This window comes from Ammospiza caudacuta, chromosome 12 (genome assembly GCF_027887145.1).
Source record: "Ammospiza caudacuta isolate bAmmCau1 chromosome 12, bAmmCau1.pri, whole genome shotgun sequence".
In the NCBI taxonomy this organism is placed as follows: Eukaryota; Metazoa; Chordata; class Aves; order Passeriformes; family Passerellidae; genus Ammospiza; species Ammospiza caudacuta.
In genome coordinates this window covers 3,851,880-3,869,260 of record NC_080604.1, presented here as the reverse complement: position 1 = coordinate 3,869,260, position 17,381 = coordinate 3,851,880, and the positions used below count along the sequence as shown (strand labels likewise).

At 38.1% G+C, this 17,381-nt stretch overlaps 1 protein-coding gene across 1 annotated transcript in view; it reads left to right on the top strand.

Annotated features, from left to right (window-relative positions):
• Positions 1-17,381, top strand: part of SYN2 (synapsin II) — a 189,097-nt gene that overhangs the window by 74,654 nt on the left and 97,062 nt on the right. Inside the window, exons 3-4 of the mRNA XM_058813189.1 lie at positions 2,920-3,011; positions 8,486-8,642. Coding sequence (XP_058669172.1) covers positions 2,920-3,011; positions 8,486-8,642 — 249 coding nt within the window. The remainder of the gene's footprint in view (positions 1-2,919; positions 3,012-8,485; positions 8,643-17,381) is intronic.

Here is a 17,381-nt window from a genome sequence, read left to right as displayed (position 1 = left end):
ATCCAGCTTCTGCTGGGGCTTTTGGGGTGATTTTGGATGATTTTGCATGATTTCAGGCTTAATTTTGGGTATTTTTATGGGTTTTTTTTGCATTTTTCGGGTGGTTTTCTGTAAACCTGGAATTCCCTTCCTGTGCTGCTAGAATTTAACCAGGGAGAGCCTGCAAGTTTCTGAGCTACACAAATCCTTTTGTAACACACCAGCTACAAAAAGCAACCACTGCAGTGTCCTGCTGCTAATACCATTTATTGTATTATTGTATTATAACAGCATTATTTATTATAGTATTTATTTTTATAGTATTTATTATATTATTATATATGATATATATTCTTTATTAGATATTATTTATTATATCATTACAATTATATTTATTATATATTATATAATGTATATTATAATATACATTATAATCTATTATATAATGTATATTATTATATAATATATATTATATAATGTATATATAATATATATAATTATATATAATGATATAATATATATTATTTATAGTATTATAGTATTTATTATATAGTATTTATATTATAGTACTTATTATCGTTTTTATATTATAGTATTTAATATTTTGTGTTTTAGTATTTTTATATAGTACTAAATACTATAATATTTTACATTACCGTATTTATTTTTATATTATAGTATTATTTTTATATTATAGTACTTATTTTATATTATAGCATTTTATATTTTATATATATATAATATATATTTATATAATATATATTTATTATAATATATTAACATATATGTATATAGTATATAGTATATAGTATATAATATACAATATATAATATACAATATATAATATACAATATATAATATATAATATATGATATATAATATATAATATATAATACATAATATATAATATATAATATATAATATATAATATATAATATATAATATATAATATATAATATATAATATATAATATATAATATATAATATATAATATATAATATATAATATATAATATATAATATATAATATATGGTATATAATATATAATATATGGTATATGGTATATGGTATATGATATATGAGATATGAGATATGAGATATATATTTATTTAAATATATATTTATTTTATATTATAGTATTTTATATTTTATATTATAGTATTTATTTTTATATTCTTATTTTTATTTATATTATCATATTTATGTTATAGTATTTCTTTATATATTTTTTATTATAGCATTTATTTTGTTGTATTTATTATTTATCACTATTTATTATAGTAATTAGTGTATTATAACAGCAATTATTTCATTTTTACCCTGCCTTTCTCTACATAGAATGTCTTCTACCACACATTAAGCTTTTTAAATGTTTTATTAATTGAGGCGGCTCGGTGTGACATTAGCAGTGCGTGCGCAGCGCCCCCGCTCCGTGCCCATTTGCTCTGCGCTGGGAGCGCCGTGCCGGGCTCCGGGGGCTGTGCGGGTGCCCGGGCTGGACGCGGCCGAGCCCCGGGAGCCGCAGCGGGAGGAGCAGCCCGGCCCTGCCCGCCCTGAGCGCCCGGCTGTGAAATGCTCCCGGGAGGACTCGCAGCAATTCCGTTTCTCTGTGGCACTCTCCGTTCTGTGCTGCTGCTGCTGCCCGGGGCAGCGCTGACACTTGGGTTTATCCAGCCGGAGACAGCTGGCTGCGTTCCAATCCTTCCGCTGGCTGCTGGTATTGTGAGGTGCCTTGAGAGCCTAAGCTGGTGAAAGGCTGGGGATAAATGTAAAACATCCTGTCCTTTCCTTTCAAAGCAGATTCAGAGGGTGGGAGAAGCTCCCTTTAAATTCCACATTGCCAGGGTGAGAAGATTCTGAAATAGTGCTTTAATTGAGAATTTTGTGAGACAATTGCTCATTAGCACCAGGTCTTTTTAAAAAAAAGAGTAAATGCACATAAAGAAAATCAAAAGGGTGAGCAGCATGAGGAGACACAAAATGCTTTAAGAAAATGTTATCTTAATTCTGCTTTTGTACTGTTTTCTTCAAAGCTTTATGTCAATGTTGAGCCTGTATTAATCTCTTTGATAACACTGTGTAATGCAAAAATATATGTAATAAATAGAATAGAATAGAATAGAATAGAATAGAATAGAATACATAATGTATATAATATATATCATCCCTACATTCCCTATATTATATATATAATATAATATATAAATATATATTATATATATCACCCCTACATTTCCCTATATATATAATATAATAAATATAATATAATAAATATAATATAATAAATATAATATAATAAATATAATATAATAAATATAATATAATATAATATAATATAATATAATATAATATAACATAACATAATATAATATAATATAATATAATATAACATAACATAACATAACATAATATAATTAATATAATATAATAAATATAATATAATATAATATAATATAATATAATATAATATAATATAATATATAATGTATATAATCCCTACATTTCCCCATATCATATATATATATATAATATAATACATAGATATATAATCCCTACATGTCCCTATACTATATATATCATATAATATATAAATATATATAATATATATAATCCCTACATTTACCTATATTATATATATAATATAATATATAAATATATACAATATATATAATCCCTACATTTCTGTGCAGACATGGAGGAGTAAACCCACTTGCTACTGCCCCTCAACCCATTTCCACAACATTTTTTTTTTACCTTTTGGTCTCTTTAGATTAAAACCTTTTGAAATGTGACAAATGCTGCTGGATCAATGCCCTCTTGGTGCTCATTTTATTTCAAATGTAGATTCTCAGCACTTCAGGCCCTAATGCTGAAAATAAGGAGGTTGGAAAATAAAGGTGAAATAAACCAGACTGACTAACAGGAGCCTTTTCTTCACAGGCAGAATTTTCAGAAATCAACTTGATAGCCCATGCTGATGGCAATTATGCAGTTGATGTCCAAATCATTCGAAATGGCACAAAAGTTGTCAGGTAAGCAAAACTCAATGGAATATCAGCAAAAAGCAATAAATGGCATCATGTGTGCATGGGAAAGGTGCTGAGTGCTTCAGTTGTGTTTGTGGATTTTGAGTGATGCCCCTCAGGGAGAGCAGAAAATAAAATATCTGATTTGTGACAACCTTTTTGTGACAGGGAGGGCACATCTTGACATTTTAATCAAGGGGGAAAATGGATTTATTAAGGGAAGGAAGTCCAGAATAAAGAATACATGGTTGGGAGTTGGGGTTATTGATTTGGGTTTTATGTTTGCTACAGAAGGACCCAAATTTGGTGATTTTGTGCCTGCCAGACTTTCCCAGAGTAGCAGAATTTATTTCCAACATGGAATATTTTCTATCGAAACAGACCAGGGCAGTTCCTGGGATATTTCAGCCTGTTTGAAACATTTTGGTTTAAACACCTCACATTTCCCAAGAGCTGTTTTGTCTAAAGAGGATGATGCCAAGGAAGGCAGGGTAAATTTAACTTTTGGTTTTTTTCAGTGAGGACATCAACAGCTTCATAAAAAACAAGGCAAAATAAAAAATTAAGGAAGTATTAGGAAAGTTTTATCAGCAAAATTATTATATAGGATAAATTATTATCAAAACTATATGCAATATTTTATTTAAATGGTGAGAATCGCTCCTATTTTGGCATTTATGTGTAAGTGAAGTGTAGCAGTTGTTTGGCTGAAAATTTGAATTTAAAGGCAGAGATACACAAGCTTGTCCTGGATCTTTATGGTTTGCAGAACATATGTCCAGATAAAAGATTTGAATATTTCTACTCATTCATGTAAAAAAACAAACAAGGAAAAACATAATAAAAAACCAAAACAAACCAAAATACCAAAACAACAAAAACTCCAGGAAAAAATATTAAAGATGAGTTTATGCTTCAAAATTCCCATCCTTTAATCTCTGGCATGTTTTAAAAATATTGCAGTTCCATACAAAAACAATGATCTTGTGCCAAACCCACAGGATTATTTCCTTGGAAGAGTAAGAGATTTGATTTTTCTTAGGGTTGGTGGAATTTTTTAGCCAATGATGGAAGTTTTGGAGCCAAGAAATCTCGATCACTGCTCCCTGGTGGCTTTTATGTACTATTCCAAAAAGTGTTTTAAAAAGTATCAAGTCCAAGTTGCCATCAAAACACATCAGGAGAAAATGAGGGCTGGGAACCTCCAGAAAATAACATCTCCAAAGATCTGCAAGTCATGAGAAAACTTGGTAAAAGTGCTGCTGTTCTTAGGAAAAAAAAGGAGATTTGTGTTATCAGATAACTCTGAGAATGAGATAACAATATTAGAGTTTTATGTGTGATTTGTTTACCCAAATAGAAGTACCTGAAGCTGATAATCTTCCCCCAAATCTGGTGTGAGACACCTGGGGTTGTGGCTTGTGGAGGTGCAGGCGTGATGGGAGAGAATTCTCTGTTTCTGTGATAATTGGAGATATTTGTTGTCAATAATAACAAATTATTAGGCCCAAAGTAACTTTGGATCACAGATTTATGAGCAAATTATTAGTTAGCAAAATCATAGAAATTTCAATGACAAAATTTTGCTGGTTTGGTTTAGTTTAGGAGGAAAAAAAAAATTTATCAGCACTGACTTGTTTGTTTTTTGTGAATGAAAATCATACCATGAAAAATTATTTTTTTCTGCAGCATAATGCTGAGATTTTTGGATCTTGATGCTTGAGCCACAATTCAAATTTTCCTCCTGGTCTCCTTCTGGCTGCAGTCAGTCCATCCAGCATTAATTACAGAACTGGAAAAATTATGGGAATGTACCATATTCCGTTGAGGAGTTTTTACAAAGCAAACACTATTTCTTTATTTTTAATTTTTAAAAAGTACATCCCCTCCATTTCCCAATTCTTTCATTAAATTGGTCTTTGAGAAGACACTTTCTGTTCTTTTATTTGAAACCACAGCACTGTCTGGGATGTGTTATTTTAATAAATAAAAGTTGCCTCTTTCTTTCACTGAGGAGTCTGCAATTTTAATGAGGGTGTGTGGGAATTGGAAAAACAGAAACTTCTACAGACACTGAAGAGTTTGACCTAAAACCTTATACAAAGCTTAAATTAATATAGAAATAAAATACACAAACATTAAACAAAAAAAATCATAAACTTGTGTTTCTATAATTGCAAGAAAAAATATACCTCAAGTAAATAAAACACTACATTAATAAAAATGGTGAAGAGTTTATAATGTAAGGGTGTGCCGGTACAGAATAAGCTAAAAGTTTAAAAATTGTAATAGAAACATATATATAAATATAACAAAAACCTATTAAACAAAAATATCTACAGTACAACAACATTAAATAAAAAATAAGAAGTCAGAAAAACAAAATAAACCTTATAGCAACTATCAATTAAGTTAAAAAGTTATATATTACCTTATAACAAAAACCTTTTAACTACTTTTAAACTATTACCAGCTACTTACTCTCACAAATCTCACAATGTCTAAAACTAAAATATTTATCTGAATAATAAATCATTCTTAACCCAAAAATAGTCCCATCCCTTCATTATATAACAGCAATAAAGGCATCATTAATCCTCTAAGTATTACATTCATGCTGGGCCAGTAAATTGGATTTCCATGTTCCAAACTCTTGAAACTTTGACCGCAACATCTCAGGGTTGTACTGTAGATATTCTTTAGGAATTCTCTTTAAAGGCAAGGATTTCTTTACAGGTTTTGCTCATTGAGCTTCAGTGCCATTTTGGCGACTCTTGACAGCAAATCTTTAATGTTGCTTTTGCCAGATCCTGCAGGTTTGGGGTTTTATTTATTTTTACAGTGATAAAACGTTGGCGCAGGGTGCCCAGAGCAGCTGTGGCTGCCCCTGGATCCCTGGCAGTGCCCAAGGCCAGGCTGGACAGGGTTTGGAGCAGCCTGGGAAGATGCATTTCCACTAGATGCCTTCCACCAGAAAAGAAAATGAACTTTAAAAGCTCCCCTCCAACCCAAACACTTCTGTGATTTGAAATCCAAGAATCCAACTAATCTACTTGGACTGCTGCATCCAAGCTGGGATCTCAGAACTGCTAAAGCAATTTTAACATGGATTTTAATTGTACTGTTGTTTTTCATCTACCAGACTGAGAATTCAGAATGATTTTGTAATCTTCAGAGTGTCTTATTTCAGTAAACAGCTTGTATTTATTTAAGGCATGTAAATAATTTCACCAATTTACTACGCTAATTTAATTTACCCTGCAGTTATACCTCTTTTAGGAATGTGAAATCTTCAAGCTAGTCTGGGCTTTCTTCCCCTGTAAAACTGGAATGCAGAAAAGACTCTTTCAACCATCACATTTGGGAGTGAATTGCCCCTGCTCTGGAGGCTCTGTCCTGTTGGTTTATGTTTTTTATTTTCCATCACCTTCTCCAGGAACAAAATGTCAGGGTTGGAGTAAGGTGAGGATGGTGTGAGATTGTTGGCAAAGGTGCAGGTTGATAGACAGGGAACCAGGGGAAATGCTGGTCAGATACCAGAGAGAAAAGGGGGAAATGCAGCTGTAAGTCAAAAAATTCATTTTGACAAGTGTCTTGATCAAAAGTCCAGTTGTGATTCTCTCTGTTATGGTCTGATTCCATTTGCCAGCAATGTGGTTGCTTCATCTCTTACTGTCCTTAAAACAGCCTGATAGTAATTGTGAAAAAAACCCAAATAAATTGTTCCCCAAAAGCCCAAGTTTGGGGCAGAGGCCTTTACCTGCTTTAGTTTTGCTTGTCACTGCTCAGAAACTGGAGACCAAGGACATGCCTAGAGGTTATAGATGTGATTTATCTGTCAGAAGGAGAACAACCTGAAATCCATGATAATTTCGCTCTCCTCTTGGAGAGAGGAACCTCATCCCTTCCAATAATGGAATCCCATTATTGAGGGGATGCTGAACAGATTAAGGGTGTTGCAGATTTTCATGAAGCCATTATGGCTCTTTCCATCTTCTGTCATTTTCCTTTGGTTCAAGTGTTTTTCACAATGCCATCATGTCTCACTCCCTTTTTTTTCCTTTGGTTTGAGTGTTTCTCATAAAACCACCATGGCTCATTCCATCTTTTGTCATTCCCTTTGGTTTAGTGCTTTCCTTGAAGATATCTTTCCCTATTTTCCCTTTGTTTTAGCGTTCTTCATGAAGCCATTATGGTTCTTTCCATATTTTCTCTTTGGTTTGAGTTCTTTTCATTAAGCAGTCATGGCTCTTTCTAACTTTTATCATTTCCCTTTAATTTAGTATTTTTCATGAAGCCATCATGATTCTTTCCATTTTTTTCCCTTTGGTTTGAGTGTTTTTCATGGAGCCATCACAGCTCTTTCCATCTTTGGTCATTTCCTTTTTGATTTAGTGTTTTCATGGACCCAATCATGGCTCTTTCCACCTTTTATCAATTCCCTTTGCTCGGAATGTTTTTCACAAAGCCATCATAGCTCTTTCCATATTTTCCCTTTGGTTTGAGTCTTTTCCATGAAGTCATCATGGCTCTTTCCATCTTTGGTCATTTCCTTTTTGATTTAGTGTTTTTAATGAAGCCACCATGGCTCTTTCCACCATTTTTCATTACCCTTTGGTTTAGTACTTTTCATGAAGCCATCATGGCTCTTTCCATCTTTTATAATTTCCCTTTGGTTTAGTGTATTCCTTGAAGCTATCATGGGTCTTTCCATCTTTGGTCATTTCCCTTTGATTTAGTGTTTTTAATGAAGCCACCATGGCTCTTTCCACCTTTTATCATTACCCTTTGATTTTGTGTTTTTCATGGAGCCTATCATGGCTCTTTCGATCTTTTATAATTTCCCTTTGGTTTGAGTGTTTTTCATGAAGCCATCCCAGCTTTCTCCATCTTTTGTAATTTCTCTTGGGTTTAGTGTTTTTCACAAAGCCCTTTCCCTGGCTCTTACAATTTTTTCCCTTTGGTTTGAGTGGTTTTCATAAAACCATCATGGCTCTTTCTAACTTTAATAATTTCCGTTTAATTTAGTGTTTTTCATGAAGCCATGATGGTTCTTTCCATTTATTCCCTTTGGTTTTAGTATTTTTCATAAAACCATCATGGCTCTTTCCATATTTTATCATTTCCCTTTTTTTCATGAAGCTACCATGGCACCTTCAACCTTTTATCACTTCCCTTTGGTTTGAGTGTTTTTCATGATGACATCATGGTTCTTTCCATCTTCTGACATTTCCCTTTGGCTGAGTGTTTTCCTTGAAGCCATCATGGCTTTTTCCAACGTTTGTCATTACCCTTTGGCTGAGTGTTTTTCATGAAGCCATCATGGCGCTTTCCATCTTTTGTCATCCCCCTTTGCTTTGCGTGTTCTTCCAGCCCTTCCTTACTCCCCCACCAGCCATTTTCCCCCCACCGCACACTTTGCTGTGGAACGACACCCAGTTTGCTGGTGGATTTTTAGGACTGTGGATGTTTTTTGGCAGGTCGTTCCGGCCCGACTTCGTGCTGGTGCGGCAGCACTCGTACAGCATGGCGGAGAACGAGGATTTCCGCAACCTCATCATCGGCATGCAGTACGCCGGCGTGCCCAGCGTCAACTCCCTCGAGTCCATCTACAACTTCTGCGACAAGCCCTGGGTGGTGAGTGATGCTGCTGTGCCTTTGGGGGACACAGAGCAGAAAGGTTCAGAGAATAAAGCGGGGATTGATGAAAGCCCTTCAGCAGGCACAGCTTGGGCAGCCACAGCCTCCAGAGGCTGCACCCAAGGTGGGCTGTAAGAGTTTAAATGAGAGATGTTGGATTTTAGGTGGCTCTCCAAAATGAAGTTTATTCCATCTAAAATGGAGTTTATTCCATCCAAGAGGTTACAGCAGCCCAGGGTTGTGGGTGACAGAGCTGTGCCCACAGCTGTCAGCTCCAGCTGCAGGCAGGCCTGGAGACCCTTTGGTTTTGGTTACAATGCATTACACACTTTTCTTTGCTGAGCATGTTCATACAGCAGAACCAATCTATACCTTAACTTTTATCTATAGCCTGTCATAACTACTATAATTACCATATTCATGTTACTGTTCTCCAATCACTAAAATTCAGTACATTACAGTTTACGCTAGAAGTTGTTTTTCAGTTTTCTTGCAGTAGAAAATTCTGATACTTTTTTTCTACTTGCAACTTTGCTGACTTGTTTGCCTGTGCTATCTTTCTGCTTGGTAAAAACATCTTATTTAAAGTAAGTCTATCCTTTGCTCTAAGTCATAAAAGCTTTCTAACTAACACACCTTTTGCTTTCTTAGTTATCCAGTGACTGGATGAGCAATTCTTTTCTTCTCTATCAAAACTTGCTTCCATCTCTATTCCTTCATCAAACTCTACATTTAAAAATCTTTCTGCTTAGCACATATATCTGTGAGACTTTCTTGTCAAACTTTCATCCTTCCCAACAGTGATGGACACGAGTTTGTCACACAATTATCAGTTTGGTCATTCACAGATCAGGGGCTAATGCTCCAATTAGAACTGCAGGTAATGCAGTCATTCACCCCCAGTTTTCTTCCCCCAACTCAATTTAGTTTATACTTCTTGGGGCCTGAGGCAGTGAGGTGTCATTGATTCCCAGGCCTAGAGGGGAATTGTTGTGTCTGACCAAAACCTGAAGACAGTAACCAGCACTCTGTATGGAGTTTTAAAGTTATATCCTAATGACGTACAGGATTTGAGAAACAAAAAAGCTAAATCCTAAGCTGGATTTAAAAACATAAAAGCTAAATCACTGCACCTGGAAACTTCCTGGGCCTGGCATTTCAGCTGCTGCATTGCATGTTTCACTCCCCTTCATGAACGTTGATCATCAAACTTCCCTCACTGAGCAGTGAAACAGTGGAAGGATTAAAAACCAAACTAAGATATTTCAATAATTTTTTTTTCAAAGAGCCAGTGTGGGGACAGAGAGGAAAAATCTTTGTAGTACAAATAGAGAAGTAAGTGAGGCCTCCAACGGAATGCTCCCCCCTGCTCACACGCTTCCTCAAGTGAGGAAAGAGTGTTTATTCACAATTTGTCTGGGAAAAGCAAGCTGAGAATATTTCTCATATTTGTGGTTTTGAACATAATTTGAACAGGCTCTAGGCAGTGTTTTCCTCATTCCTGTGAAATTTTTGGGGCTATGCTTTAGCAAGGCCATCTGAAGGAACTGGTTTCCTCATTTGAAAGCCCTTTTCATAACCCTGTGCCTCTGTGGTGGGGTTGGTCCTTTCAGTTATCCCTGGAGCACTGAGGCACCCACCCTGGAGAACCACTGAGCTTTGCCAGCTTCAGTGGAGAAGCCAATGCTGTTTTTCTTGACAAGTTCTGTAGAAATGGAGGCGGAATTTGGTGATTCTTTTGGTTCATGAAGAACTAACCATTAGCAGCAGCAAGTTAAAAATATGCTGCTGTAAAATGTCCTGATCCACGGGGCATCACTGCTCCTACAATTCCTTTGTCCAACAGCTAAAACAACTTTAAAAAATCCCACTTCTCATAAATAGCCAAAACTTCATTTTTCCCTCTGGTATCTGGGTAAGAAAAGAAGAGTTGTCAATATTTTCCACACTGCAGGGAAGTTTTACTACAATACTTTTTATTGCCTTGAAGATTTTAATTTTTTAATACTTACTATGAAAATCTCTCCAAACAATTGTCAGCAGTTTTTAACATATACCTTTTGCAGCTCATTTTGTTATCCTTTTATGCTGCAATAAACTGCTGCAGGGAGGGAATAAATAATTGATAGGGCATTTACAACTTCTCTGTGCACACTGTACATTGCTGAATTCATTAATTTAGTGCATCCCATTTTCCAGCTGTGTGGCATTTCCCAGTGCTTTGATTCACTGGGTGGGGAGGCAAAGCCAGTAGCATTTATATGCAATAAAAATTAAGGAATAATTCTTCCTTACAAACTGCCATATCTATGTTTTTATCATTTATCACTGCCCTTCAAGTGGGTCCTAGTGAGGACTGTGAGCTTTTAGTGTGAGCACTGAAATAATTTCTGTGCAAACACCAGGGCCTTTATTTGGCTTTTTAACTTGAATATCCTGCCTTGTGCTGGTGGTGGTGATGGGAGATGTAGAGACCTCTGTGTATATCCCAGAGCAGCACAAAATCCTCATTGGATTTGGAAAAGAAAAACAGTGGAAGAACTCGTGGCCCATGGGGGGATTTTTGGGATGTGGGGTCAGGATTTGGACTTCAATGCCCATTGTGGATCTCTTCCAACTCAGGATACTCTTTGCATTTCAGAATACCTTTATATAATATTTGCAGGTACCCTGAGGGGTAAAAATCCCTTAACCCAGCCAACTTCATGGATGCTCAGATGTTGCAGCAGAAGCCAGGCACTGTTGGTTTTGCCAACAGCATCATCTGCCTTGTTTGGTTGTACCAGTCTGGTGTGATTTCACTCCCTCCTGGGTGAAATCCCTGCTGAAAATTGTTGTGAATGCCTGGGAATAAACTAACTCATCAGTCTGCTGCTGCCTGCTAAAATTAAGGGTAAAATCCACTGTGCCCCTCCATGGCCGTGGCCATGCTTGGATTTGGCATCAATTAATCCTCTCTTGAGAGCATGGCAGGGATTTCTCCCTGCACAATCCCTTTGTCAACACCAGTGCCCTGATATTTGTGTGGAAGTTCTCTCTGCAAACATTTCAAGTGCAAAAAGCCCCGTGGAAAAAGGAGAAGCAGAAAGCTACAAAAAGCCATAAGTAATAATCTTTACTAATTCATGAGAAATAGATTGACTTTCCTGCAGGTAGAATGTGGAGTGGCAGAAGGGAATTACAGCTTTGATAACAGCAGGGGGAAAAAGGGGGGTGTGCAGTGGAATGGGCCTTGAAAGGATGGGAAATTATTGAGTCAGCCATGGGCAATGAGTCTTCCTTGTACCAGAGCAAAAGTAGGAGTAGTGGAGATCTGTAGGAGGGGAAGTCAGGGAGGTGAGACTGAAAGGGCTCTCAGATAAAATGAGAGTTAGAATTCAATGTTCAAGGTCTTTGGGCTTTAAATTATTGCTCTTCACTGTGTCAGGAGCACACAGCTCCAGATGTAGAACATCTTTCAGCTCTGAGGGCAGGTTCACATTCTGTGCCACAAACTGCAGCATCTGCCCTTAATTTTGCAGGAAAGCTCTTTTTGTACCCTGCCTTTCTGTGCACTTGACAATAGGCAGTGAACAAATCTGTGTTTGATCTGAGGGGCATCATTGAAAGGCGGTGTGTTGTAGTTATGATATTTTCTGAAAAATCCTTTCCTCGGGATTTTTCCTCCTGAGAAGCTGGGAGGCCTCAGGAACAAAATGTAAACAATGATTGTCTGCTGCTGTGGAATGCAACAGGTGCATCTGGGATTGGTCTCATGTGGTTGTTTCTAATTAATGGCCAATCACAGTCAGCTGGCTTGGACAGAGAGCCCAAGACAGAGCCTTTGTTATTTTTCCTTCTATTCTATTCTTAGCCTTCTGATGAAATCCTTTCTTCTATTCTTTTAGTATAGTTTTAATATAATAGATATCATAATATAATAAATCAGCCTTCTGAAACATGGAGTCAGATCCTCATCTCTTCCCTCATCCTGGGACCCCTGTGAACACGGTCACAGGGTGTGCTGGGATGATGGCCAGGGATGCACTGAGAGCAGGAATTAAAGCTTGTATTCCCTGGTGTCAGGGCATGCACAGCTCCTCCAAATGCATAGCAGGAGCTCAGAGCACTGCACTGCCCTGTGAGCAGCCAGGTGGAAGGAAATGTTGGAATTTCCTTGGAAACGTTGGAGTGTGTGTGGGGGAGATGTTTGTGCTCTGAAACGTGTCCAGAGTGAGGGGTTGTTACAGCACTCGGGTGATTTCACTCCTGTGATAACATTTAGCACTTAGCTCATGGAAAATTCATGGCCCTGCCTCGAGATGGATTTCACTTAAGTGCTGGTAAGGATGTCAGAAAGCTGGGGGAAAGCATGGCTTTTATAAATAAAGGCTGAGTTCTTTATTGCTTAGCTGCGGAGGAACTGTTTTAAGGTTCGTGCCCTCCTTGAAGAATTATTATCAAAACATTAGAAAGTTTCAGTGCAGGGTCATGTTGCAAAGAAATTGTCTTGGGCATGAAATAACCCCATCAAACAAGACTAGAGTTTTATCTGGTTCAATTTTCAGCTACACTGAGTTAAGGCGAGGCAAAAACATCCACTGTCCTTGTAGGATTCCCAATTCTCCTCACAGTTTTACTCATATTTAATGGGGTGCAGATCCTGCTGTAAAGCATTTATGAAAAGGAAAAGTTAATCCAAAGTTAATATTTGATGTTATTTAAATTATGTTTTCCTTTAGAAAACATCATTCAGTAAATAAGGGAGGCTTCCCTTAACTGAGGCTTAGGAGCTTTATGCAAACTTTGTCATAGCACATGATGTCATTGTCCCTAGGGGGATTTGAGATTTAAATTCCATGTGGATGTGGAACTTAAGGACAAGGGTGAGTGGTGGACTAAGAAGGTCATGGTTAGTTCCTGGTCTGGGTGATCCTAGAGGGGATTTTCCAACCCAAATGAGTCTGTGGTTCCATGGAGGTGTGTGAAGTAATTGTGCAGGCCAGAAGGAACTGCAAAATGTGGTGGTGATGATATCAGAGCTTGCAGCATTAGGTGAATCCCATTGTTTTAATTATGAAATAATTGTTGAAAATAATTTCATAATTAAAATAATAACTTTAAAGATATTTTTAAATTTTAAAAATACAAAATATATTATATTATATTATATTATATTATATTATATTATATTATATTATATTATATTATTAAAATAAAAATAATATTTAAATTTTTAAAATAATATTTTAAAAAACCAACAAAAAACATGTATTAAAAAATACAAAATGTGATTTGCCAGTGTCCTGTGTTGAATTAAAAAAATAATTAATTCTTCCTGCATCCATCTATTTTAATCATTCTTGTAAAGATTGATGTGAATCTTGCATGCTGAAGGGTTTCCTTCAATTGAACCCTACTGGATTTTAGCTTCAGTTTCAGATATTGGTGATGGGGTTCAGCATTTTTGGAACACCCCAGTTTATTCCCTGCCCACCCCACCGTGTCCAGCAGCTTGCTGATAAGTGGAGTCAGGCAGGGAGGTGGATTTGAGCGACACCAAAGACGCAAACTCTAATTTAAGGTTCTGTCACAGACATCTTTCATGAAAAATCCTTCCCTTAGGATTTTGCCTCCTGAGAAGCTGGGAGGCCTCAGGAACAAAATGTAAACATTGATTATCTGCTGCTGTGGAATGCAACAGGTGCATCTGGGATTGGTCTCATGTGGTTGTTTCTAATTAATGGCCAATCACAGTCAGCTGGCTTGGACAGAGAGTCTGAGACAGAGCCTTTGTTATCATTCTTTCTTTTTCTATTCTTAGCCAGCCTAATGATGAAATCCTCTCTTCTATTCTTTTAGTATAGTTTTAATGTAATATATATCATAAAATAATAAATCAGCCTTCTGAAACATGGAGTCAGATCCTTGTCTCTTCCCTCATCCTCGGACCACTGTGAACACGGTCATAAGGTTCAATGTCCAAGGCTGCTGTAAATGAAATGAAGGGTTGGGTTTTATTTCAGCTCAGCCTGTGATGTGATAATTACAGACATTACAGGGGCTGGGCAGGTGCTTCCATCTTCCTTCTGACAGTGCTGAACCTTCCAGGCCTGCAGAGACCCCAGAGCTGCTGCCCTTGTGCACAGCAGCTGTGCATGGCTGAAGAGGAAGAAAACCCTCCCAAAGTCAGCCCAGTTCCACCAGGGCAGCTCTGGTTCCTTTAGAGCAGAGGAAAAGCATCCCAGCCCTTGCAGCTGGCTGCACATCTGCTCTCCTGGGAGCTGCAGGGGTGCTCTGGGGGCCTCAGGGATCCACTGCTGCCTCACTCACACATTCACTGTGCTTTAGGAGGGGCACAAGGCTCATTTGTGACTCTGTGAGCCTCACTGGCTCTTGCCAAGGTGGTGGGAGGGTCTGTGTTTTAGGGAAGAGGGAGTGCAGGGGTCCCTGGGGGATTTGGGGAGCCCAGGAGAGCTGAGCTTGGGCAGAGCTGTGCCAGCCTGGCTCTGCAGGGGTGGGAGCTGATGCTCAGCAGCTTGGCCCCATCAAAGTGCACTCCTGGCACTCTGCTCCAGCTCTCCAGGGATGGGGCAACACAGGGAGCAGCCAGGAAAGGCCAGAGCTGGCAGGGAGGGAGGCAGAGATACCTGGGAGAGTGTGGAGAGAGCTGGGAGGTCCTGGTGCTCTTCACACAGAGCTCCAGAGGGGAACCCGTTTGTGCTGAAGCACCTTCAGATGTCCCAGCATCTGCTGCACTGTGGGAATTTATCGCTATAGAAATATATAAATTAAATGAAGATTTTAAATGCTAGAGAAGTGCCACAGAACACTCAGTTATGCCAGAATGTCTCTCCTTGCTCAGCCCTTGGGAGGGAAGGGTGGGAATGGCTTTTTTTTCCTCAGAGTGGTAGTATTGGAAATCTCCCAGTTGTTGTTTGTTTCTTCTCCTTCAGTTTGGGAGCAGACAGCCAAACACTTCTTTGCGAGTTTGTTGATATTTTCCTTGGTTTGCTGCTCTTGCCAAGCTTACACAACTCTGACTTCATGTGCTGTGTTCTGCTTTGCATTTCTTTTGCAGATGCTTTTCTGCTTATCTGTCTTCACCTTCCTGCTCTAACTGGCCATTCTCTATTTTTACCTTGCTTTCTTGGAAGATCTCTTTTAGCTGCCCTTTCTTTCTGCTTGATGCTTTCTAGTGCTCTTCCCCACCTTGTTTTCTCCTCTGTGCTGCTGCTCCAAGCTGCTCTCTTGTGCTTTTTCCCACTCCCAGTTACACTTTAAAAATCTTGAGCAACAGATTGGAGCACTGGCAGGACATTTGTCAGGACTCTGCAGGGAGGAGCAGAGGAGAAGAGATGAGCTCTGTTCCTTCCAGCTTCCTGTTGACACAAATTATTGAAGCTATGCTAATGGGAGACACAGCCACGCAGAGGAGATTCAATTTTGTGTCAAAGCATCTTCTGGAGAGCAAACCACAAACAAAAAAAAAATGAATGTGTGCAAGAAGAGAGGCATTTTGAAAACCTATTTGCTGTAAATCTGGGAGATTTTCAGTGTTATTCCATGTTGGGTTTAAAAAAATTAATTCGAAATGATTATTTAAATGTGGGAAAATCCTGTGCTCGTTAGCAAAAGTCAGATTTGTACAATAATGCTGAGCAATGGGACAGAATTTGGCTGGTTATTGCTCTCTTTCATATGCCAGAGGGGATTTTCTTAAAGGTCACGGCTGGATGCCCTGCAATCAGGATGCAGCTCAGGGAGGGAAGACATTCAGGGACACCCAGATTTGATATTTTAGTCAGTTCTATGTGTTCCACTAGATCAAACCTGGGGCCAGCACTGAAGTCTCTGGTTCCAGGCACTGTGGCAGGACTGATCTCCCTGGCAGGGGAGGGCAGGGCAGCCAGAGGGTGCAGGGACCTTTTCCTGCATTTCCCTGCAGCAGGAGATGCTGCGTTCCCTCTCCCTGCCCCAGGAGCTCCCTCTGTCCCAGGCAGGGCAGGGCTGCTCCAGGGACGCCAGGACATGGTGGCAGGGCCAGGACAGCCCCATGGGATGTGTGGCAGTGTCTGTGTCAAATTCTGTCACCGTAGGACACGAAAAAACACAAGCACACACCGCTGTTCTCAAGGTGAAGAAAAAAGGGAAGTTTATTTTCTGACTCCAACATTTATAGTTTTCCAAAAGTGACAGTGGATTGGAGAGTGACAGTGCCACCTCTCCAATGACACTGGACAAACCAACAGTCCAACAAATTTCCTCCATAAAGGAATGCAAAAGAATGAGTTATTTACAGAAAGCGTGTGAGAAAGTTCACTACAAGAATGTCAACATCAGAAGGCTTAGAAAATCTTAAAAAACCAAGGTGGCAAAATTCCATGTGCTCAACAGCAAATATTTGCCCCAGTGGCCAGTTCTGTGGCCTTTATCCATAGGAATTTTGGATTTACAGAAGAATATTGAATTTACAGATTTCTAGTGAAGTCAGAATCCTGTGCATCTCCAGGTGCTTTTCCTTCAAGCAAAACTTTCTTAAGAATAAAAAAAAACCTGCATAAAAAAACCTGAATAAAACCTGTTTTAATTGTCTGTCAGCCAGTGAAGGTTTTGTCCTCCCTGCCTTGTTTTAGAGCAAAACATGTTGATGGATTTGTGGTGCAAGAGCTAATAGAAAATTCACAAAACTGTGTCAGAAGGAAGGTGAAAACATGGTAAGCTTTTGGGTCAAAAGACAATTTAAGACCATGTTTG